This window comes from Patagioenas fasciata, chromosome 10 (assembly GCF_037038585.1).
Source record: "Patagioenas fasciata isolate bPatFas1 chromosome 10, bPatFas1.hap1, whole genome shotgun sequence".
Lineage (NCBI taxonomy): Eukaryota > Metazoa > Chordata > Aves > Columbiformes > Columbidae > Patagioenas > Patagioenas fasciata.
The window spans coordinates 7,226,079-7,249,160 of record NC_092529.1 but is presented as its reverse complement, the minus strand read 5'-3'; the positions used below and the strand labels follow the sequence as shown (position 1 = coordinate 7,249,160).

At 42.7% G+C, this 23,082-nt stretch overlaps 1 protein-coding gene across 2 annotated transcripts in view; it reads right to left on the bottom strand.

Moving 5' to 3' along the window:
- Positions 1-23,082, bottom strand: part of FAM120A (family with sequence similarity 120 member A) — a 55,253-nt gene that overhangs the window by 5,280 nt on the left and 26,891 nt on the right. The window contains exons 9-16 of one of the 2 annotated variants that reach the window (XM_065845817.2): positions 22,796-23,020; positions 19,397-19,571; positions 13,652-13,901; positions 12,197-12,311; positions 8,233-8,442; positions 6,956-7,139; positions 5,981-6,118; positions 4,397-4,538 (exon numbers count right to left, since the gene is read on the bottom strand). In XM_065845817.2, coding sequence (XP_065701889.1) covers positions 4,397-4,538; positions 5,981-6,118; positions 6,956-7,139; positions 8,233-8,442; positions 12,197-12,311; positions 13,652-13,901; positions 19,397-19,571; positions 22,796-23,020 — 1,439 coding nt within the window. The remainder of the gene's footprint in view (positions 1-4,396; positions 4,539-5,980; positions 6,119-6,955; positions 7,140-8,232; positions 8,443-12,196; positions 12,312-13,651; positions 13,902-19,396; positions 19,572-22,795; positions 23,021-23,082) is intronic. The other variant, XM_065845819.2, reaches the window with a different exon arrangement.

Sequence of the window (23,082 nt, the reverse complement as noted above, 5' to 3'; positions counted from 1 at the left end):
TTAATAAACACCAGATCAAAATAAACTTACACTCAGCTAAAACTATTTTAATGCCATCTATTGCAGAAACTCAACTTCCTTATCGTGATGTTGAGAACTACTTCTCGCCTCCAAAGTCTTCTTTTCTCTGCTAGGAATACATGATTTCTTTACTTTTCCTCACAATCCGCAGCTGATCATGAGCAGACCAACCCCCCTGAGGCTGGGACAGGCAGCAGATGCTCCTCAGCCCTGTTCGGAGCCGCACGGGTAGCGTCCAGCCCAATTTGCCAGTCTGGCAACAAACGGCAGCTGCAATTCAACCAGATCTGGTTTTCACAGACCCACAGAATGTCCTGAGCAGGAAGGGACCCCCAAGGATCATGGACTCCAACTCCTGTCCCTGCACAGGACACCCCACAGCTCACACTGTGTGTCTGAGGACGTTGTGCAGTCTCTTCTTGAACACTGTCAGTTTGGGGCCGTGACACCTCCCTGGAGAGCCTGTTACAGTGTCCAGTATCTCTGGGTGAAGAACCTTTTCCTCATGTCCAGCTGACCCTCCCTGGCACATGTTCCTGCCATTCCCTGGGCTCTGTCACTGTCACAGAGAAGAGCTCAGCCCTGCCCCTCCTGCTCCCTGCAGAGGAACCTGCAGCCCATGAGCTCTGCCCTCAGTCTGCTCTGCTCCAGCTGAACAAACCCAGGGACTCCAGCCGCTCCTCACACGGCTTCCCCTCCAAACCTTCACTGACTTCATAGCCTCCTCTGGACACTCTCCAGTAGCTCTATCTCCATTTCTCCTGTGTCCCCAGCCCTGCACACAGTGAATGCTCCAGGTGAGGCCACCCCAGTGCAGAGCAGAGGGGGACAATCCCCTCCCTGCCTGGCTGGCCATGCTGTGCTGGATGCACCGGGACCTGGGTCCCTCTTGGCTCCAGGGACACTATTGGCTCATGTTCAACTTGCCATTGACCTGAACCCCCAGACTCCTCTCTGCAGAGCTGCTCTCCAGCATCTCGTCCCCATTCTGTCTGTACAGCCAGGGTTGCTGTGTCCCAGGTGCAAAATCCAGCACTTGCTCTTGTTGAACTCCATGTGGTTGGTGAGTGCCCAGTTCTCCCATTTGTCCAGATCCCTCTGCAGGGCCTCTGTCCTCCAGAGTGTCGACAGCTCCTCCCAATTTCGTGTCATCAGCAAAATTACTAAGCAATCCCTCAAGTCTTGAGCCTAATTTATAAAGACATCCCTAAGATGGATCCCTGAGGAACCCCACACCTGACAATTCCCACACACCAGCAAGGTCCTTGCAAGCTCTACAAAGCCTGCTGGAGATCTCTGTAGCTCCTTCTCCCTCTGCTGCTGTGCTGCAAGAATGGAGCCACACTGAACCGGCAGCTCTTCTCGCACACACTGCAAATTCCCACACTAGGCAGTAAGAAATTAAATAGTGGGATTTAAAAACAACAGCAAAGAATAAAAAGAGGAAAAAGCTGTGGTTTATACTTGAATAACTCTCACTGCATTCTTTCTAAAGATTTTAGCAGAGCTTACCTATCCCATTTGCTTATTTTTTACAAGGTGAATGTGTACCCTTCAGGGATCTGAGTAAGATTTTTCCTACTCAGAAAATGACACTAAACATGCTGAAGGACCAAAGCCAATAAAAAGCAGCTGGTATAACTTTACACAATAAGAACATCCAAGCTCGGCATTGCACAGAGACATGAGACAACGGTGTAAAGAAGCCTGACATGATTCCTCCCACTGAAACAGAAAAAATGAAAGAGAAGTGTGCAGGACTAGCTGATACATCGCAGACGATGTACTGTGCAGTTTCCCTGTAGTGTTCTCTAGTATGAAACAGCATCTGCCAACACGGACTCGTCTTTCCAATATCTGCCTTTGGACAGAACACTGACACTGGCATGTTCTCCTACTAGGTTTTCTTTTTAGCATCACCTGATACAACAAACAGATAAGCTACCTGTGGTAGTTTTTACCTCTGACTAATTCTAGTAACTCTAAAAGAGTTTAACATCAGTTATTATTTGATGGAGAGAAGAAGGTCTGGCACTGACAGTGTTCCTTTCTTTTTGAGGTGACAACTTGCACCCAAACCCAACTGCCCAAACATAGCAACTCTGACAAAAGAAAATGTCAGATATTTTACCTCCTACCTCAAAACATACTACTGGAGAATATTATTTCTCTGTTGTAAAGGTACTTGCAGGAGCAGTAACACTCTTTCGGTGATTTGACCACTTCCCAGGTAAGGAGGGCTCTCAATTTAGAACTTGACAGTGTTAGATCCTGGCTACTGATGTTTTGCATAAATTCATTTATTTGCTTCTTCAGAAAATGCTGCTCTGTGAAGGACGTATCAATGGGACATACCAACGTCAGCCAGGCCCGAGCTGGAGGGTGTCTCTGGATCATGGCTCAGGGTGCCTTGCTGCGGCAGTGGTCTGAGCACGACGCTACAAATGACCCCGAGGTTTTCCACAAACAGCGCTGCAGTCAGCACATCTCACTGAATTAGAGTAACAAGCTCTGTTTAACCCATATTCTGGTTTTCATGAGGATCCACAAACAAAAGAACTTCTAACCACAAGCTAACTTCATTTAAATGGTGAAAAATGTTATTTTGTCCACTGAAACTGAGGAGTAACATTACAACAGCCAAAGGAGCCTTGTGCCTCATCACACACCTCAGCCTATTCCACAGCTCTCCAGCTGCTGCTCTGGTCCCACAGACCCCACCAGCCCACACAGATGGCTCAGTTATCTGAAGATCTAAACCTGCACTCGACGCACATCTAATCCCCCGCAGTGCTGGTGTAGGACACACATGGACCTGCTGGAGAGGGGCCAGAGGAGCCACAGGAATGATCCGAGGCTGGAACAGCTCTGCTGGGAGGACAGGCTGAGAGAGCTGAGGTGTTCAGCTGGAGAAGAGAAGCTCCGCGGAGACCTTATTGCAGCCTTTCTGTGCTTAAAAGGGGCCCATAAGAAAGATGAGGACAGACTTTTCAGCAGGGCTTGATGTGATGGGACAAGTGGTGATGGTTTTAAACTAAAGGAGGGAGATTCAGGCTGGACATGAGGAAGGAATTGTTGCCCCTGAGGGTGGTGAGAGCCTGGCCCAGGTTGGCCAGAGAGGTGGTGGGTGAACCATCCCTGGAGACATCCCAGGCCAGGCTGGACGGGGCTCTGAGCAACCTGAGCTGGTGCAGCTGTCCCTGCTCATGGCAGGGGTGGCACTGGAGGAGCTGGGAAGGACCCTTCAACCCTGGACTATGGTGTGATTTTATGATTTAGCAACTAAATCTCATTCTAGAGAATACAATGTTCTCACCTAAATATGCTCCCCTGAAGCGTCACCTCTGCTCTTACACCGATGCTGTTTCCTGCTGCTGAGCTTTTTAATCTTTGTTTCTGCCATTCCCACGTCTCCCTGTTCCCACACCAGCAGCTCTCCCTTCTCCCCTGCTCCCATTCAGGGCTTCAGATCCCACCATCTCCGCACAGCCATTCCACCAGCTCTTGCTGTCTTTAGCACTATGCTTTAGAGCGCATGTTTGATTTAATTAATGGATAGAGAAGAATTTGTGCAGTTCAGACTTATTCTTTCAGACTGCTTCCTGGCTGAAGATGGCATAAATACACCTACTTTACTCTATTCCTTTAACTTTGGTATTGCTTTCCTGTAACAGATACCATCTTAATTAAAGATGACAGACAGATCTGTAAGGCACAGAACCATTAAGACTATGGAAAACATATAATCTGAGAAGTAAAGGACTAGATATTTTTGCAACAAAGGATTTATTTTTCAGAAAAGGTATGCATCTGTGATTTCAGCTGTAGTGAAATTAAGTAGAACAACTGAAGAAATTACTAATGGTTTAAACACGTCTCCCATCATGACTGTAGCAAAGAACTATTAAAACTAGAAATGTCCTTCAGGTGTTTTCTGCTTTACAGAAGAATTACATTATAAAGTTATTAAAATTTTTACTGTATTTCTTAATAAATATTCTACCATAACTCAGGAAGTAATTGAGTGTTGTGATAGTTTTGATCAGCTATAACATATTGCTTGATTTCATGTAAGAGAAAACCCCCAAGTCACTTCCTCATGCAAAACCATCCAGTGTGTATGTATATCTATTAGATTTAGAGTATGAATCTTATTTGCTTATTAAAATGTTTATACTCACCTGAATAACTGATTAAAAACATCTTAAAATGAACATAAATGCTTTTCTTGAATACTCAAGTGTGTTTAATTTACCTAATATGTCCTAAAATGTGTTGTATGTAACTCCTAATGCCTCCAAACTTCTCCCTGTTTTACATTTTTCCCCAACCATTCAATTCCACGTGAAAAGCACGTTCCAGAAGCGGCACTTACCCTCTGGCGGGTCCTCCCACAGACACGACCTGCAGAGGAAAGGGTCCTCTGCCCCCTCGCCCGCGTCTGCTTCCAGCCCAGTGGCCGACTACAGTGCCGGCAATTTCAAGTTTCCCTCCCTGAGAAGGAATAGGTTGGACTCCTGCACAGAAAAGCAAAACCAAACCTTGATCTTCACAATCATCACAATAAAGTTATGAAAGAATGGAAAACTGGTTTGCCCAGATTTTATCAGATACACAGTGTCCTCTTTTGATACTGGGAGATGATTTCCCATCTTGCAGTCTTTCGGAAGTTTTCTAACTCCAAGAGTCTTTATCTCCCCCCTTTTAAAAAAAATAGATACAAATTCTGAAAAGAGAAATGATCTTACATGAGTACTTCAGTTTCAGTACTGAAATTGTACTTTAGATAAGCGTTAAAAAACTGAAGCAAAATTTTATAAACTATCTAAGGTTTATTTTTTTCCTGCATTCCTAATGAAGAAGTTATTTTTGCAGGTTCAAAGGCACCTTTGAATGAACACCAAATATCAGCATAAGACACACAGATTACAATTGCTATAAACAACTTGCTAGGTAGAATTATCTGCACTAACTTGCTACAAAAATATAGCATTTAAACTGATCTGAGTCTAAAATGTAGTTTTAGCCTTTCCCTACCAAGAAAGCAGCTAAAATGGGAACTGTCTCAAAGATGAATGTAGCTCCTATTCGAGTTGCTCGTATCTTTGCACCTCTGCCTTTAAAAAACAACACTGGGGTGTAACATCTATTTCAAGAAATCTAGGTTAAGTGCAACCGAGCCAGATGTTACTGGTAAGACCATCAGCACTGAAAGGGTTACAAAACACAGCATCTATGCAGCCGCGATTAGTCTTCGAACATTAATATGCTAAAAACTAAATTATTAAATTCGAAAAGGTTCATACGTCCCTGTACCAGACTTTCAGCTTCAAACGCACATTGTTGACAGGGGCAAAGTTATTCACACAAGGAAGCATTAGAGGCATGTTTGCTCTTAGGATAAAAGCTCAGAGGCCAGAAAGAACAGCTAAATATATGGAAACACTTTACCCTGAATGGGGAATTGGAATTAACAGTTTTCCGTTGTCCCGCCTTGTAGAGGAGATGAGCAATGGGCACACAGGTGGGTAAGTCAATCTCACGCCTGTGTCCACGCCGACAATGATGCCAGCGAAGAACGGGTCAGCAGAAACCCCAAAGTCAGCCCATTCTACGGTAGCTTGTTTTTGCCAACTGCCCCCAAATTTCACAAAATAACTGTTAATACATTCCAGCCAAGTTCAGCTGATTAAGCTGGCGTTTGGAAGCACGGGAGACAGAGGCTCTTGTTGGGTTTTGGGGCTGTCCTGTGTTTGCAGGAGGGTTTCTAGGCGTGAGAGCTGGTGGCGGGGGCCACGGTGGGACCTGGGAGCAGAGGGGACAGCGGCCACGTGGGCTGGAGAGGACAGCTCAGACAGGGAGGAGGAGACGGCAGGCAGTAGGAAAGCCTCAGACCAAACCGTAAAGTGAAGGAAGCCGTTGCCAGAAGCTCTAAGAAAAGGGTTTTGGGTATAATTACCGCCCTGAAACTTGCTAGTCCTGTTGCTGTCATTGCCAGAGAAGGCTCCGGAGTGTCCTGCCGCTGCCGCCACCCGGAAGGCCCGGTAAGCGCCTGTGGCTACTGTTTCCCCATAAGGGCCTCCGAAGCCATAGACTCCTGTTAGACCCAGGGTAAAGAAAGACAGGGGAAAAGCTGTGAGGGGGGCAGGCATCAGGCCAGCCCCGAGCAGAGGTGCTGCCGCCTCCCGCCATCCTCCCACAGCGCCCCAGGAGGCGGCAGGGCCGGCCAAAGAGCCGGGCTGGGCTGCCAACAGGCACCCCGGCTTCCACGGCAGCACCGGCACCGCAAGGCTTGCGACAAGTTTTGGCGGTGAGCTCCGATGGCTACAGTTGTGGCACCCCAAGGACGTCTGACTCCCCACGTCCGGTATCAATACACCCACGGGCCTTGGAACCAGAGAGGTTTTCAGAAAGGGAATCATTCTAGAAACAGCCTGGAATGGTTGCAGCTGTATTTACACTCCAGGGTACCAATGGTTAAATGACTGTAGCAAAATACAGAGGGGTGGGGAGGAAAAAAGGTTGCCTTCAACCCTGAGAGTTAAACTGTGTCCGTTAATTTAGGCATTCTTAATATTTATAAATATACATGTTTTAAAGCAATGCATAGTGCAAATAAGAGCCTTTTCATATCATCCAGTGTTGATCCATTCCTCTTTCTTCTTTTTCATACAATAGCGGTAAAAATATTTTGATCTGGCACAGTTACTAAAAATCCTGAAGAAAATACGCAGCGATCCAACACATACTATACTGCTAGGCTGCGGCTAATGAAAGTAAAAACAAAATACAGTGATTGGCACATGCCAACCACTTGCTTTTACATATTTTTCCTATGAAGTTGAACAGGCAAACCAGTTCATAGGTTGGGGAATGTGATGGATGAAGTAACACTTCAGGGCACCGTGTTTTGCGGCGCTGCGCCGTCACTTACCAGCAAAGCCTCTCCCCCTGCCCTGAGGTGGTGGGACTGGCCCAAAGTGCCGAGGATACATAGAAGCTGGATAGAAAGGCATGGCAGGTGGCGGTGGGAAAGGGAGAGGATGGTTCTGCCTGGAGAAATTTAATCCTTCTAGGATGCTCTGACGCATCTTTTCAACCTTGGCTGCCTGCTCAGCCTATAAATAAAGAGAAGGTCACAAAAATATGTTAAAATTCCCATTTTGATTGGATAAAAGCTCCATTTACATGACAAACACAATCCATAAAACTAGCTGGAAAATCATAGCAATCTGTCTGGCATACCTGCTAATAGTTCAATTGTTCACAAGAAAATCTTTACCTCTCAGTAGAGAGATGGGAGTCGGTAACACTCCCATTGGTAACACAGAAACAGTTTAAAAGTTAAAAAAGGATTTTCCAGAAAGGAACTGAGAAACCTCTGTCTTTAAGAACATTTAATGCAGCCCTTTACTTTAAACAAAATAATCATCATAAACCTGGAGTGCAAAACAACATCTACGCAATCAAGCTAAAGCAACGCTGGAGGCTGACGAGCCTGAGAGGGACCACAGCCATCACCACAATGTAATCTAGGACCAGTTTCCCCTGAGTCAGAATTAAGAAGTAGTAAGTTGTGTTGTTAAGGTTTCATACCTCCCAAAAAGTTAATTTAAAAGTTTTGGTCATTCAAGTAAACTATTGATTTTGATCAGTTTCCTGTTTTATAGTTAGATGATAACTTTGCATGATTGGGAGAAAGCAAAGAACTAATTAATTTGTATTTTAAGATGGTCGTAATAAATGTGAAAATATTTTGAGCTTAAGGACCATAAGAATGCGTTCACGGTCTGTAAAATAAGTTAGAAACCACTACTTTTTGTTCTCTGTAAAATCACTGCAGGTTTGCCCTTCGCAACAGCCTTGCTAGCTTGACTCAAAAAGACAGTTCTTGAACAAATAAGCAGAGATAGTTTCCGACTGGAAGTCCTTCATGACATCACAACTGCATTCAAGTTTCCATTTCAAGAGAGAAAAAAAACTAAATTAAAATTTACACCACTTACTTTTTCCAAATCTACCAAAACGCCACCTCGATAATCAACAAGAGATAGGAGCTGAACAGAGCTGAGAAATACCTATCAGCCATTCACATCAGATATTCCTTTTAAAAGCAGCGAGATGACGCGGGAGGTGAACAACTGACACACAAACTGCACCGAAAGCTTCTGCAAAGCCAGCAGACACGATGGTCCGTCTGACGCCACCCACCTGACCATCACAGAGGTCAATGAGCGGAACTTTCTCCCGGCTTGCTTTGATGAGCTTGGTCTGGAATAATTTTCCATCAAAATACATCCACGGACAGCAGTGCTCCCACGGAATCGGCTGGCCGCAAGCGTCGTTCGCAAAAAGCGCCATATCGACGCCACTCATAAATAAAGCAGACAGCTGAATTCCCCGGGGATCGAGATTCTCAATCTGCTCAAAACAAACAAAAAAAAGGTAAATTTAATAAGATAATAATGAGATGTAATTCAAAGTTATTCCAGTAGTTACATTATTTTCAAAACTCTTGCTAACAGCGATTTCAAAAGGTTGTCCAGACTTTTCACATGCTGGTGTGACCAGAGGAATGCACCAGAACCTATTGCCTGGATGAGCAAAACCACGATGCTTGGGAAGGCTCCTGTTCCCCTCCAGCTGCTCCGGAGGTGAGAGATAAAACCTCTATTTTCTCAACAACAAAACACAGGAAATTATTTCTGATATTTTAATGTTTTAACTCAATTCATTATCAAGAAGTCAGTAAGAAGTTCTAAATAAAACACTCATCTCTCATTCGTGGCATGTGGTGTCTACAACACATAAGATGTATCCTTCAGCTGCATTGACATCAGTGATAAATGTGCAGTACAGAGCTTTTCAAACAATCCTAAAGCATGTTATAGCATAGAAAAGCTTTAAAGACACTTAAAGGAAATTCGTGGTAGAAAATGTAATTTAAAAATTTATTTCAAATAATCGTGTGCTTCTGAGATATTCTGTAGGAAGTTTCGGGAATGAGCTCAATGTTAGCATTTCATTTTTCTTCCCACGTACCACATTTCCTTTCCAACTCCTTTATAATGGATTTTTTATTAGCTTGATTCAAAATTTTGCTCTTAGAACGCATCTCTTATTAATGAAGCAATGTTTATGCATACAACAGTTTTACTTAGGATGCGGGATAGATGCACAAGGTAGAATTAAATAGTGAATAACAGCTGGTGGTGGAAGCAAAACGGATTTGCTTGCAGCAAATGTATTTTTAGTTCTGGCATAAGAAAATATCACTACTAGTGTTATCTAAAATACTTCTGAAAATATCAGCCCTTTCTTGGGAACACTTTCAAGACCTCGGTATTAAATTTTAAAATTAAACTACATTACCTTCTTTATGCATAAGAAACCTATAAGACCCCAAAGACTATCCAGACGGTTTTGCAGATATACAGCTGGGTTTAAAACTCAGCTTCTCTTTCTGTCTGATTTCAACAAAAAGAGAAGCAGTTGCTTCATATGGAGACAGTAACGACATCACATGAAATACTGCATCTTTCCACTAACCAACATATTACAGAATTGATCCATATTACTCTTTATATATGATTTAAAAATCAACCTTGGAGAGCAATTTCTATTGAACAAAAATATTGTATGCTGCTCGTCACTTGCCTTGTCTCTGCCTTTCATTTTGGGTTGGAATAGAAAGAATATTTCCTCTGGGAATTCCTTTCTTAGATCTCTAAGACCAGCAATTTTCACAGTGGGGTTTCTTCCTCTTTGCATTAAATCTTAAGACAGAGGCAAGACTTTGATAATTCTTACAGATATCTTTGCCAAAATCTCTACCCTTACATGTTACTTGTTTATTGTGATGTATTTTGAAAATGAACATCGGAGATTAAGTGGCTGATGACACATTCTACAGAACTGCAATTTGAATTTCCACTGATACCCACAGGTACAATCACTGCAATCCAGCAGAGCCTGGGGAAGATGCTTCAAGCGAGCTCTTGGGGGTCTCTCTGCCACACTCTGCCAAATCCATTTGTCACCTCAGAGGAGCTCCGTACAGTCCTGAATATATCGGATAACTGACTCTAGTTCACCCCTTGGGCAGGGGTGGGCCGCGCGCTTCCCTGAGGACAAAGTACTGCTCTTCAAACAATGCAGAAAACTCTCATCTCCTCTGGAGCAGAATCCCCCAGGTTCCGAAAGGCCCCATAAGCAATGGGGCTTCCAGCAGGAAGGTCCAGTGAGCACCTTGAGAAGGAATTCCAGCGAACACCTGAGTGGTTCTCCTGATGGACAACACCTACATTTAGGCTGCTTGTAAGGCATTAGCCACAATGAGGAGCACTCAAAAACGCTGTTCGCCAGAGTCTCATACGCTTCTGATCCTTGTCGGCAGTAACCCAGTCCTGAGTGCCGGAGCACACACACAGCCTGGCACCTCCTCAGTTGTTCCTCACAGCTCTCTGCATCCTGGGTTTCTTCACATCTTTCTCACCAATGAGGGAAGGGCCAAATAAATGCCTTCCTGTGGGACTCTATTTATTTATTATTTTTGCTGTTGGCATTTATTCTTTGATATACAGGAAGAGGATTCTGTTTTTCTGTTAACTCTGCCATCACCGATTGCTAACACATGAATTCTCTCCTTGCCGTGTGACAAGTTCAAACAGATTCCGAAGCGGATTTAGTTGTCTTCTGCCCCTTATGTTTATTAGTACTGGTATGGCTAAGTGCTGGGCTCCCACCAGCAGACTGATTTGGTTTATAGATTATAGATTTATAGACTGAGAAGTCCTTGCCAGGGTGCTACGTGCAGGAATGCAACCCAGATTCTGCTCATCACCGACAGAAGAGAAATAGTCGCTTGCTGGCTTTGAAAACGCTCTCGCAAACTTTGCATTAGTGGCAAAAAAGATCCTTTAGAAAAGCTTAACAGCTGAAATCTGTGTGAGCTAAATGACCATTTCTTCAGAGAAGAGTGGAGCTGGAACTGCTATGTTTGTCTGTCCCTCTGCAGCGCGTACCCGAGCGCACGAGCAAACCCGGGGAGCCAGGACCTGCTGCTCCGGGCTGGTTTCAGCAAGGACGGGATGTGTCCGGGAACTGCTGGGAGCGGAGTTGGGCACCAGGCTTCCCCAAGCCTGAAAACGCATCTACCATGACTGCGTCACCACAAGGTGCTGTCACCATCAGCGTCTCAGCTCCTTCACCGCGTGGATGGTCCAGCCGCACATTCTCTACACATCCCCACACCTCCCATAGCTTCCAGTTATCAAACACACTGTCGAGCTTCAGATACATTATGTAGAAAAAAAGGAGCTAAAATTATTTCCACTCAGAAAAACGTTTGCTTTAAAAAAAAAAATTCTACCATTTTATTCGGAGAACTTCATAGTAGGTTCTGAACACATTTTGAAGAGTAACCAAGGTACAAGAAAAATCAAAACCTTGTATATTTTAGTTTACAGGCTAGAAGAGGAAATTTCCGTGTGAGCATCTGAAGGTTCAACAGGGAAATTCCCCAGAGTAAGACACTCTTGCACAGATAGGCATTTTCTATTTACACTAATGGTACCACACTAAACAACTCTATCAGTTAGCTAGCAACATTTACTTCATATAATGCTAATGTATTACAGAAGAATTAGAAATTGAGATCTTAACTTTGAAATCTTCAAAATAATTATTTCCACAATTCTGGATTAATGAACCATTTTCCCTTTTTTTTCTCCTGCATATTTCCATTCAAGATTATGCAAGTCTCTCTCAGTTTCTACATTTAGCTGCAAAATTATTTTGAATGCTGACTCCTGAAAAAATACCCAGGTTAGTATTTAAAAGCAGCCACACAAGGTGCTTTTCTTTTTTTTGTTATGTTTTCAATGGAAGCACATTGGTTTTCAACTTTGAAGAGACAATTACTTAAGAACTGTGAGAAAAGGTCGTGCAGTATAGAATATGTTGAAGATTTTAGTTATCTATCTAACCAGTAAAACAGAACTGATTATCAATCTTTGCAACACTTTAAAATACTAAGATTAATACTTTGGGAAGTATAGGTAATTATGCAAGGCTTTTAGTGAGACAGGCACATACACATCACCCACTACAGTGATCAATATGGAACAGCTGGGAATAAATCTCTTAAATTATGGAAGTTACAGTTAAGAATTACCTTGAGTTCCTGAAGCTGGTCAGGTTCATAGAGCTTTGGAGACAACGCTTGGGCAAGGAAAGCATCAAGTTCTTGGCGACGAAGGATACGAACCCCCGGCCACTGTACCATATACCTACGAAGGACACCCGCAATTATTCAGAAGCTTCCTTTAGCTGGTAAACCAAGTGGTATTTTATTTGATCAGAAATCACCAGAACGCAACAACAAAAAATACTACTTTGCTGTCTAGACTTGAACAGTTGCAAAGGCCAAAATACTAAATAGATTTGAAGTTTGAATTTGTTTGAGATCACATGGAAGAGCTACTAGCTGGGAATTGCACAATTTGCATCAGAAGAGCCTGCTGCCAGCGATCAAGAGGAGGACAGGCCACCGCAACAGAGCTTAAAACATAAGTGGATTCTGGTACCTCTAAAAAGAAAATAATATAAATATCAATAATCTTTATAAAAAAGACTAGTAAAAGGACTCTGTGATCATGGTTTCCAGACAACACACTGCTCCAAAGTTATCTAGCAGGTGAATTTTATGCTCATTGTGCCTTAATGAACAACAATTTAGATACGCCATGTGTCACAGGAGGGAAACAGGCTGTCCAAATAAAGGAGGAGCTCTGCCTTAAGATACCATCTGGACTATCTTTTTGCATACTTACTAATCAATAAGGAGAAAAAGGATTTTTAATGCTCAAAAGGCAAGACAAACTATGATAGAAGACAAATTTACATTTATCATTCACAAAACCAGCTTAATTTTTTCCATGTGCAACATGCTAACCTTGGATTCTGCCAGTTTCATAAGCTATTCATACTGAAATGCTCACCCTTCCCAAAAGGTAAGCATCTCTCAATTTCTCAGTCAATTTTCAATCTCAAAACTAAACAGGCAAGTATTTTGGACCTTGTGACTTACTCTTAGAAAAGCTGAAGTATAAAACTAATAGTTCAACTATTGGTGATCATCACCTTGACCAGGTGAGCAGTTCTACCACAGGGTATATAACTCATCACAGGCAAAGCATCATTCATGGAGATTTTGCACCCTGAGAAGCTGCAATGCAGCTGTTCTCCTCTGTGAAGAGCTCTTGTTTTGCTTTACAACTTTACCAACAGAGTCTCTGAGATGCCAGATGTTATTTTTTAGTGAGCTGAAGCCTGGAGCACAGTAAGTGTAAACTAATTCAAATGCTACAGTGGTCTCTTTGCAACACAAGACTTTTTTTTCTTTCCTTCTCTCTTTGGTCCTCTAGAGACTGAAGAAAGAAATGCTGAACATGCAGCAAGCTTTTCAGACTCACAGCAGCAATGTTCTAAAAACTACACAAATCCCTTCCACTAGTGATGTTAATCAATGAACACTTTTCCATCCTCAGGGTTTAACACAAAGTTAAAGATGTCAGAGATGACGCGGTAAAACCTTTCCCGCGCTGTTGTACCTGGAGGTACCACTGACCTTAGTACGCAGCAGAGCACCATAAGATGAGTGGGCACATTAGTTGGATTGAGCATTGCTGGTGTGTCTGATCTCATACAGGCCAAGAACGCCCTCATCCTCCGGTTCTTGTCCTCCACTGCTTTTCCCAGCCACAGCTTCTTCAGATTAGGACATGTCCATTCCCTGAAGGCGAGTGCTTCCACCAGCTCAGGGGTTTGAGGAGATTTTCCTTTGTAAGCAGCCCATTCTTTAATTATCACCGGCGAAACTACAAGAGGTCAACAAGTTGAAAGAAAACAGCCCGAGTTAAAACGCAGTGTATATATAAAACTTCGTGTGCAACAGATTTTGATCTAAAAAGCATCACTTTGAGATTGCGATAGATACTGGTCTCCTGGATTACATCGCCAAAGTGGTAAATGGAATTCTGTATGGACCATCTTTCAGTTGTGATCATCACCAAAGGAAGCGCAGGCAGCCAAGTGTACACTAAGAACATTACCGTAATATTTTCAAATCAATATACAACATAAAGCAACTACATACACAGATATTTTTCTAGAAGAAACAGCGTCATTTGAAAATACAATTTTCCCCTGAAATATCTATCATTGATCAAAAAGCTACAGTGATAAATAAAAATAGTACATAAATACAAATATATTCCATATGTGGCTTGTTAAGAACAAGGTGATCCTAGTGATTTTATGCAAGCTAGATTTAAAACTTATGTTATACTTGTTTGTAGTTGTTCAGCTCTGCAAAGGAATGAGATCTGAAATATGGGCGTTTTGGGTTTTTTTTGCCTAAAAACTTTACAAAACATTACAGAAGCCTTTCAATTTACTGTGCTGGTGTCTCATAAGAGGTTAGTATCTTTGTGTTTGCTGAGCTCTCTTTCATCCACAACAAAACAGAGGTTGTTCAGCTCTATATTGCCGCTAAATCATCTCCCTTCTTTATGGTTGAAGGCAACCAAAACACAACACAAGTTAAAAGAAAAAATAAAAAAAAAGCGAAAAGACTGAGAAATGATCCCTTTGGCCTTGGAGCGACCCCAACCTTGACACAGCTCGAAATTTGTTTGCACCCTTCTTAACCCAGAGCCCAGTTATGCAGCGTGGAAAGATCCAAGGAGTTTGTTAGTGAAGCTTCAGGTTACAGTGCGGCGAGAGTCCCAGCGGAGCCAGAGCTGCTCCTCTGCCAGAAACCGCTCACCCAGGGAGACCGGAGCACCACGGGGCCAGGGCAAAGTCCCCTCAGCAGCCTTCATGTCATTTTATAGTTAGGGGCAGGCAAACCATGGTAGAGGTGATGACTCAGCCTAAATAAAAAGCTCCAGAGCATCCTAAACCCCTCCCATGCTTTTCTTCAGCATTTTAGCGACATTTCATAGAGCTCAGGCTCAGTTTTACGACTATAACATGCAGCAATGAAAATAAATATTCTGATATATTTAGTTGGTAGCATCACCACAAAATCATGTTCTGTTTTGGTTGCTACCTGTTTTTCTGTGTTACCAGGCTATACAGGATGGGTTTCAGCAGCCAGCAGAGTTACCCCTGTGTATGTGCAGTTTATCACATTGACCTTTGCATCTTGTCTAGGCCTGGGACAGCAAATATGAACAACTAGAGTGATGTATTTTATGTAGGATTTTAGAGACTTGTTTAATTGTTTCAGGTCTGAGAAGCAAGAGATACTTTTGGACCAAAGCCTCTTAGCAAACCAATAGGAAATACAATGAGGCTGCTACGCAGAACAGTTTTAACCTAGTAGCAGCAAATCCCCCCCAAACTGTTGACAATGGACATAGTTTTTTGTGCTTTTCTTTCACATATAAATAGCTCCAGCTTAGAAGAAGGTAATATTTCATGTCTGTTTTCTATCTGCATTTGTTTGAACCTTTTCATCTGGGGACAACATAGCCTCGAGTTGTACCAGGGGAAGTTTAGATTGGGTATTAGGAAAAAAATTCTTCCCAAAAAGGGTTGTCAGGCATTGGAGCAGGCTGCCCAGGGCAGTGGTGGAGTCACCATCCCTGGTGTGGTTTAAAAGGTGTCCAGAGGAGCTTATCAGGGACACGGGTTTCTGCAAAAGTTGAGTTATGGTTGGACTTGATGATCCTGAGGGTCTCTTTCAACTAAAATGGTTCCATGATTTTCCGTGACCCGACGAGATGAAGGCCACAGGAAAAGTACCACACTTTGCTCTCCAAGTGTCCGGTCATCAGCATGGTGCTGCCTGCAGAAGTCACCATGACCCACCCTGCCTTCAGAGCTCTGCAGCGGTTATCATGGGAAAGATAACCCTGTTTCTGCAGAACGGTTTAATATGAAGGTCACTCAGCAGACTGGAAACAGCATCCTCTCCCGATGCTGACAAGTAACTCCAGCACTGTTCACCCAAATTTAGCATTTAACGTAACACATGAATCTAGGACTTGTCCATATCCACTTATTTCTCCAGGGCATTTCTTATACCTTTGACAGCCCTGGGCTGGGACTGCAGCCAAGCACACCGTTTTCTTGGCTGCTGAGGATCTCTGGCCTCAGAGGAATGTTTTGTGCTTCCCTCCCACGTCTTCCAGGCGCAGATAAGCGACGTCTGCCCTGAAGACTACAGCAGCTCCAAGGAATACTGAGGCTCACAATGTGTTCAGCCACATCGCAGTGCTATATTATACTGGTTTTCATAGTAAACTTCCTCCTACTGCTAATTAGCAGATTGGAATACTCCAAGTAGCCTGAGCAACTGCACAATACATTTGCTCTGAACATTCCCCTCACAGAACCTTACAGTCAATCCAAGTACAAAGGGTCAGCATCCATCTGCACCAGTGTAACATGTGGATGCTCTTCTACGTTCCCAGGCTCCCCACTCACCACAGCTCAGCTTTCCATATTCTCCTGGCATCCTTTCCATGAACTGAACACAAGGTGTGAGGTGCCTAATACCACCAGAAGATGAGCCTGCTAATGCAGATTAATCAAGCTTCATTTTTAACCTTATAATCTTTACTGACAGCACAGCTTGAGCTAAGTATGCTTGGTTTTGCAGAAGGGCTAGAGCCTTTCCTTTGGCAGAAACAGCACTGGCTGAATACAGCCTTGCTGGAGAACAGAACATCATGAGGTGGCCAGGCTTAAAATACGAAACCTTTGGCTCCAACCAGGAGTTCGGACAGCTTCTACAAGTCTGTATTTTTCCACGGAGTGGAAAAGGCAGACGGTTTCATCTACACATATGTATTTATCAGCACATGGGAAATAACCTGTTTCAGAGTTCGCACGGAAGAGACACCGGGTTCCATCTCCCCCGAAGGAAGAGCCGTGTGGACAACGGGGTTCCCCTGGTGCTGAATGCACCATCCAGAACTTTGTGATTCAGCTTTCCATGCCCTCTGGGAGCAGACACGGGGACACATACAGCAAAGGGAGCACTCAGCAGACAGTTACCACTGGGGAGCCACACTGACTGCTACCTCTTCCAACGGATCTGTTGGCTTTTATTGGCTTTTCAACTACATAAAAATACTGATTTAAAAGAAAGGAAATCATCCATTTTATGAAACATCTATTGTCTTTCTGTCTATGTATTTGGTAATAATGCTGACCTGTCAGTTCATAATACAGCTTCAATAGCTCCTACAACCCTAGCATGGAATACACTTGCAAATTATTCATGCACAATTACTACGTTGCCAGTGTTATGGTTGGTACAACAAAGATGACAGGATTTTAGATATTAACTTATTCATTACCTCTCCACATAAACCTTAAGGACGATACACTTTTTTTTTTTCTTTTTTTTTTAGAAATTTATTTATTAAATTCTCTCAATACGTCTTAATTCTTAAATTTTATCTTAATTGTCTTAATTACTGTATTTCATAACTTATTCACTTTTGAGAGCAGCAAAAAATTTAAAGAACTGAAGGAGAATCAGCATCATTAGTCAATTATAGCCTGGGTTCTCAGAAAAGTTATCAAGGGCTAATGAGTGTGACTAATTGATCCGAGAAATGTGCTCTTCAGACACTGATCTCTCGTCGCATCTTACACGGCCTGATTCTTGCTACGTTGTAAAAGAGGTGATCGAAATAAACCTGTTTCCTGCAACACAGCCCTTTCAAACCACATGCCTGCATCTCAGCTCAAACCCATCTCTACTGGAACTGTTAGCTTTGCAATCAAACAACTAACTTTTGGGCAGAAGTTTATTTTTAAGAGCATGGTCAGTCCTAAGGTAGAAGTAGGTCAGCAGTTGAATGTGTTCTGCAGCAAGATTTGCCAGAGCTCCTGTCACTAAACCAAGTCAGCAGGGGTGCTCAGGGTCCCCATGGAGAATAAACCTCTGAAAAGCAACAGAAATGAAAAGACAGAGATTCTATAGGTTTCCCCGGTAGCCTGTGGAGAACATTCTAGCTTTACAAGATAAAACATTCTGAAAACTGAGGCAGACCTTCAGCACCCAGCTACTTCACCACTACAAACGTTGTAGCACACTTGTCAGGGCATAAGTCTAATGAGGATAATCCTGAAATAACCTCGTAACCTGAAATACTACTATGTTGTGCGAGTTTAAAGATTTAAGAAGTTTGTGACTCTACGTATGCTGAAATATTATTCAGATAGCGTAAATATTAATTCCCACAAATTAAATGGTTGTGATAAATGCTGGAAGATTATAATCTCCACTGTGACTGTAAAAAAAATAAACACATTTCAAAATAAAAAATGGAAACACAAGGGGGAATGAACATAGAATTTACAACTGATTCTTATTTTTATAATTTTACACATGGAGACGGTGAACAACACTTTCACACATCCTAAATATCTGATTCTTAAACTTAGTCTATTGCCAGCAGACTCCTACGTATAAATACTGCTGCTGCTGCCATGCCCTTAATGCTTTGGCATTCCTTTAACCTTTATAAGATGCTACAGTAAAGTTCAATCATTTCCTTGTATGCATTTCATTATAAGAAAACCACTCTGGAACAAGGAGGTTGAATTTTCTGGAATGACAGTAATCCCTGGAAGTAGAAGACTAATATGAAGATTAACATTCATCCCTTTCAATTAGCAAAATGATCTTTTGACAAGTCAGTTTGCAAAAGTTTAGTCTGTCTGCACCCAGGTCTGCCTTTACTTGCATTACACCCGACTTCTGAGATTTTACACCAAGTTTTTATATGCCAGTACCTGAAAGATACCAGAGACTTCCAAATGTCACTGAAGTACATTTAATTACACGTTTAAGAAGACAGAATAAGTTAACATATGCACCTCTCATTTTTGGAAAAAGAAAAAATGCAAATTTGTATGCATATGCACAGAAGTTTCCTATAATCAAGTTCTGCCATATACTTTGAAAATTACATCACAAAATGACATTACTTGCTGCAAGCCTGATAGCAGCTTGAGCACACATTTTTAAATAATAAACCCCAGAGCTTGCTTAGAAATGATAACATTTACAGGTCTTAACCTACTACACACACAGAATCACAGAATGGTTGGGGTTGGAAGGGACCTCTGGAGATCATCTAGTGCAACCCACCTGCTAAAGCAGGAAATGTAAGTTTAAATTAACATCTTTTTTCCATTATCCATGGATCAAATAAATCATAAATTCCTCCAGCATTAGCCACACCGATGAAATCTTAGTAACTATTTGCATTCAAATCGTGGTACAAATGGATATGAAAACACAGCAAAGGGAAGAGAAATAAAGAAAAGATTCTGCAGTACATACATTCTGGTGGAAGTCTGTTCTTTCTAAAAGCAAGTCTTTCAGTTTTCTTTCTGCTTTCTGCCAAACTAAACAGGACTCCGTAAACATACTGACGAACTGGCCTATAAAGGAGAGCAGCAGGAGGCAGGTCTTTGTTGGCTTCATCTTCTATAGAAACAGCAATTTTGATTTCACCCTTTTGCATGAAAGAAAGCAGAAAAGGACGACATGTTACAGTGAACAGACAATATTTAGATATGCACGGTCACTCAATCAGCTCTAACAGAAATCTCATCTAGTCCTCAAAAAAGTGATTCAGCAGCAACGCGCATCTTATGTACGTGAAGGTAACACCACAGGAGGATTACCCTACAATCTACTTGCTTGGCCGCTGTAAGTTTCCAGGCTCTAGTTATTCCTGTTGCTCTCTTCTTTCCCTTCTCCATCACACACCTTTTATTTTTCTGTCTGTCACCTGCAGGTGAGGATTACCTACATATTGATCTTCCAATACAGACACATTGAAGAATGAAACAGGACACAAAAAAAATACAGTGATTTGCTTACAGACAGCCAAAGACTATTTGAAGCTGATCTAGATTTCAGACAGTTATTTTTAAAAATATCCATGCTGTCTGAAAGCACTCATCTGACTTCTTAGTGTGAGGACTTGAAACAGTACTGGGGACTCATTGTAAAAAACAACATCATGAGAAGACCTGGCCAAAAAATCCTAACTGGGAATTACATCAGTAAGGTTGGTTTTGAATGTATATAAATACAGCTTTAGCATTTTATACTTTTTCAGAAAAAAACACAAAAAACACTTCCAACATTCTCTCTCGAAACAGCAGCAACACTCCACGTTTTCTGTGTCTGTACATCCAACCATGTTAAGATCTTCTCGGAAAATGACTTCACTGCATTGCTCCCAAACATCAGCCTTTACTCTCAACAAAGAAAAGCACTCTGTTCTGCTACTTTCACTTAAAAACACATTTAAACTGTCCCAGTAATGAATACTGTAGGTGACATGATGCAGTGATTACATTAGGATATTCTCAGGTTTAACTCAGATAATGCTACTTTAGGTATAAGGTACATCTGAAAGGTCCCTTTCTATACATACAACAAGATACCTCTCACTGCACCCAGTGTGTACTTCAGGTTCCCTGTACATACTTGTTCAAAAGCATTTCAGAGAGTAGGGAATGAAAAAAAAGTGTTAAGTAGCACTGATTTATTTTCGATGCAGCCTTTGCTAGTTTGACTTTTTTTCTCTCTTGGGAATGAGTTTCTCAAATGCAGGTATTTAATTTGTTTCTTACCAGTGTGAGACACAATACACCAAGTTGGGTGGGAAGGTTCTACAGAGGGTTCTGGACCAGCTGGATTGATGGGTTGAGGTTGATGTCTGAGGTTCAACAAGGGCAAGTGCCAGGTCCTGCATTTGGGTCACAACAACCTCATGAATGCTCCAGGCTAGGGAAGAGCAGCTGGAAAGTGCAGTGGAAAAGGACCTGGGGGTGTTGGTGACAGCGGCTGAACATGAGCCAGTGTGTGCCCAGGTGGCCAAGAGGCCACCAGCATCCTGGCTGGTACCAGCACTGGTGTGGCCAGCAGGCCCAGGGCAGTGACCATCCCTGTGCTGGCGCTGAGAAAGCCAAACCTCGAATCCTGGAGGCAGTTTTGGGCCCCTCATGCCAAGAAAGGCCTTGAGGTGCTGGAGCGAGTTGAGAGAAGGGAACGGAGCTGGTGAGGGGCTGGAGCACAAGTGTGATGGGAGCGGCTGAGGGACCTGGGGGGTTCAGCTGGAGAACAGGAGCTGAGGGGAGACCTTCTGATCTCTGAACTGCCTGAAAGGAGCTTGGAGCCAGGGGGGAGTCGGGCTCTGCTCCCCAGGAACAAGCACCAGGACCAGAGGAAACGGCCTCAAGTTGCGCCAGGGGAGGCTGAGGTTGGATCTGGGGAACAATTTCTTCCCCAAAGGGCTGTGGGGCATTGGAACAGGCTGCCCAGGGCAGTGCTGGAGTCACCATCCCTGGAGGGTTGAACAGACGGAGATGAGGTTCTCAGGACACGGGGCAGTGCCAGGGGTGGGTTAACGGTTGGACTCAGCGATCTTGAAGGTCCTTTCCAACCTAAATGATTCTATGATTAAATAACAGGTAGTATTTAAATGTACTAAGAACATTTGTCTCTGTAAAGTATAAACAGAAATTGGCATCAACCGTCTTCATACGCCTTTAGATTCTTCGCCACTTTGATAAAGGAGTGTAAGAACATGACAGCAATACGAGCTATGGCGCAAAACAAACACAGCGGAAACAGGAAATTCAAACTTCAACCTTGATACAGAAAGTTTTCTTTTTATGGATTTCGCATCCTGTCTATAGTCCTTATTGTCCTGAAGCAGATTTTTATAATGAATATAAGTTAACAGGAAAGCGCACAGCGCCATTTACAAATACTTACACTGAATGGCCTTGGTGCATGATAACCAAGTGTTCTGAAAACTACAGAGGAAGTAGATTAAAGCTGTCTCTTTCTGGGATTCATCTGTTTGCACTTAAAAGGAACAATGAATTTATGTCGTAGAGACTGAATTAAGTGGCACACAGAGTTGTGGGGAACACCACTGCTCTGGCTCCTCCCCAGTTCAACACAAAGTGAACTGCAGCAGTTTCCAATACGCGGCAGCAGGTCCTCGCTGCCTGTTCCTCGGAGAAGCTCTCCCAGTGCTTTTCCAGGTAGCCTTATGTGGCCAGTCACGTAGACTTTTTTACTGGCCACACTGAGCAGATACAGAGTCCTGAGTGTGTGAAAATGCACTTTACCTGGGACCTGAAGGCTGACACATAAAATAGCCAAATAATTTTTTTTGAAAAAGCCTTCAGAAATATTCTGCCAAACGAAAATGAAGAAAAATGTAGAACATCATCAAGTCGATCTATGATTACATTTTAGGATTATACAAAAGGGATTTCTTAGAGCTGCTGTGTTTCTCTCAGGGCTAGTTACCAGGGATGGGGGGTGGAAACAATCCAAGTGGGTTTCAATATAGAAAACAGAAAAGACTTCACACAGACATCAAAGCACATTGGCAGGATTTTCTAGATGGAAATGGACTCTATATAAAACACACACATACATATATATACACACATGCATAGATATATAAAAACATCTACATATATTCAGGAAAAATGATTAATTTTGTAAGTAAACACTTCTAATTACAGTAATCTCATTTATTGGAACAATGTACCAGAAGAGCAGTTAGAAAACAAGAGAAAAAAATTGTTAGAAGCACTAAAGATAGACCCAAACTCGAAGCATTAAAAAGGATGTAAATGTACGATACTCTCTAGCCAGAAATGTGTGATTATCTTTACAGCACATAATTCATAGATGTCATACCTTAGTTAGGACATGAAAGATGTAGGGATACATTAACCCCTTCTTGTGCCTGTGTTCTGCCACTCTTAATACTTCGGGTGCTACAGGAGGTAACGGAGGGGTAGTAATATCCATGTGGTTTCTGGTGGGCATGGACAACAGGCACGGGATCTGCGGGTTACTGGGTTGATTCCCTTTGACGTCAGTTGCCTGACTTCCTGATGAAGCACTGGAGGAACCTTCTGCCTATAACAGAGCATACAGAATAAAGATCAGCACGTTCCCTTCTTCACCCACAATGAAGAGAG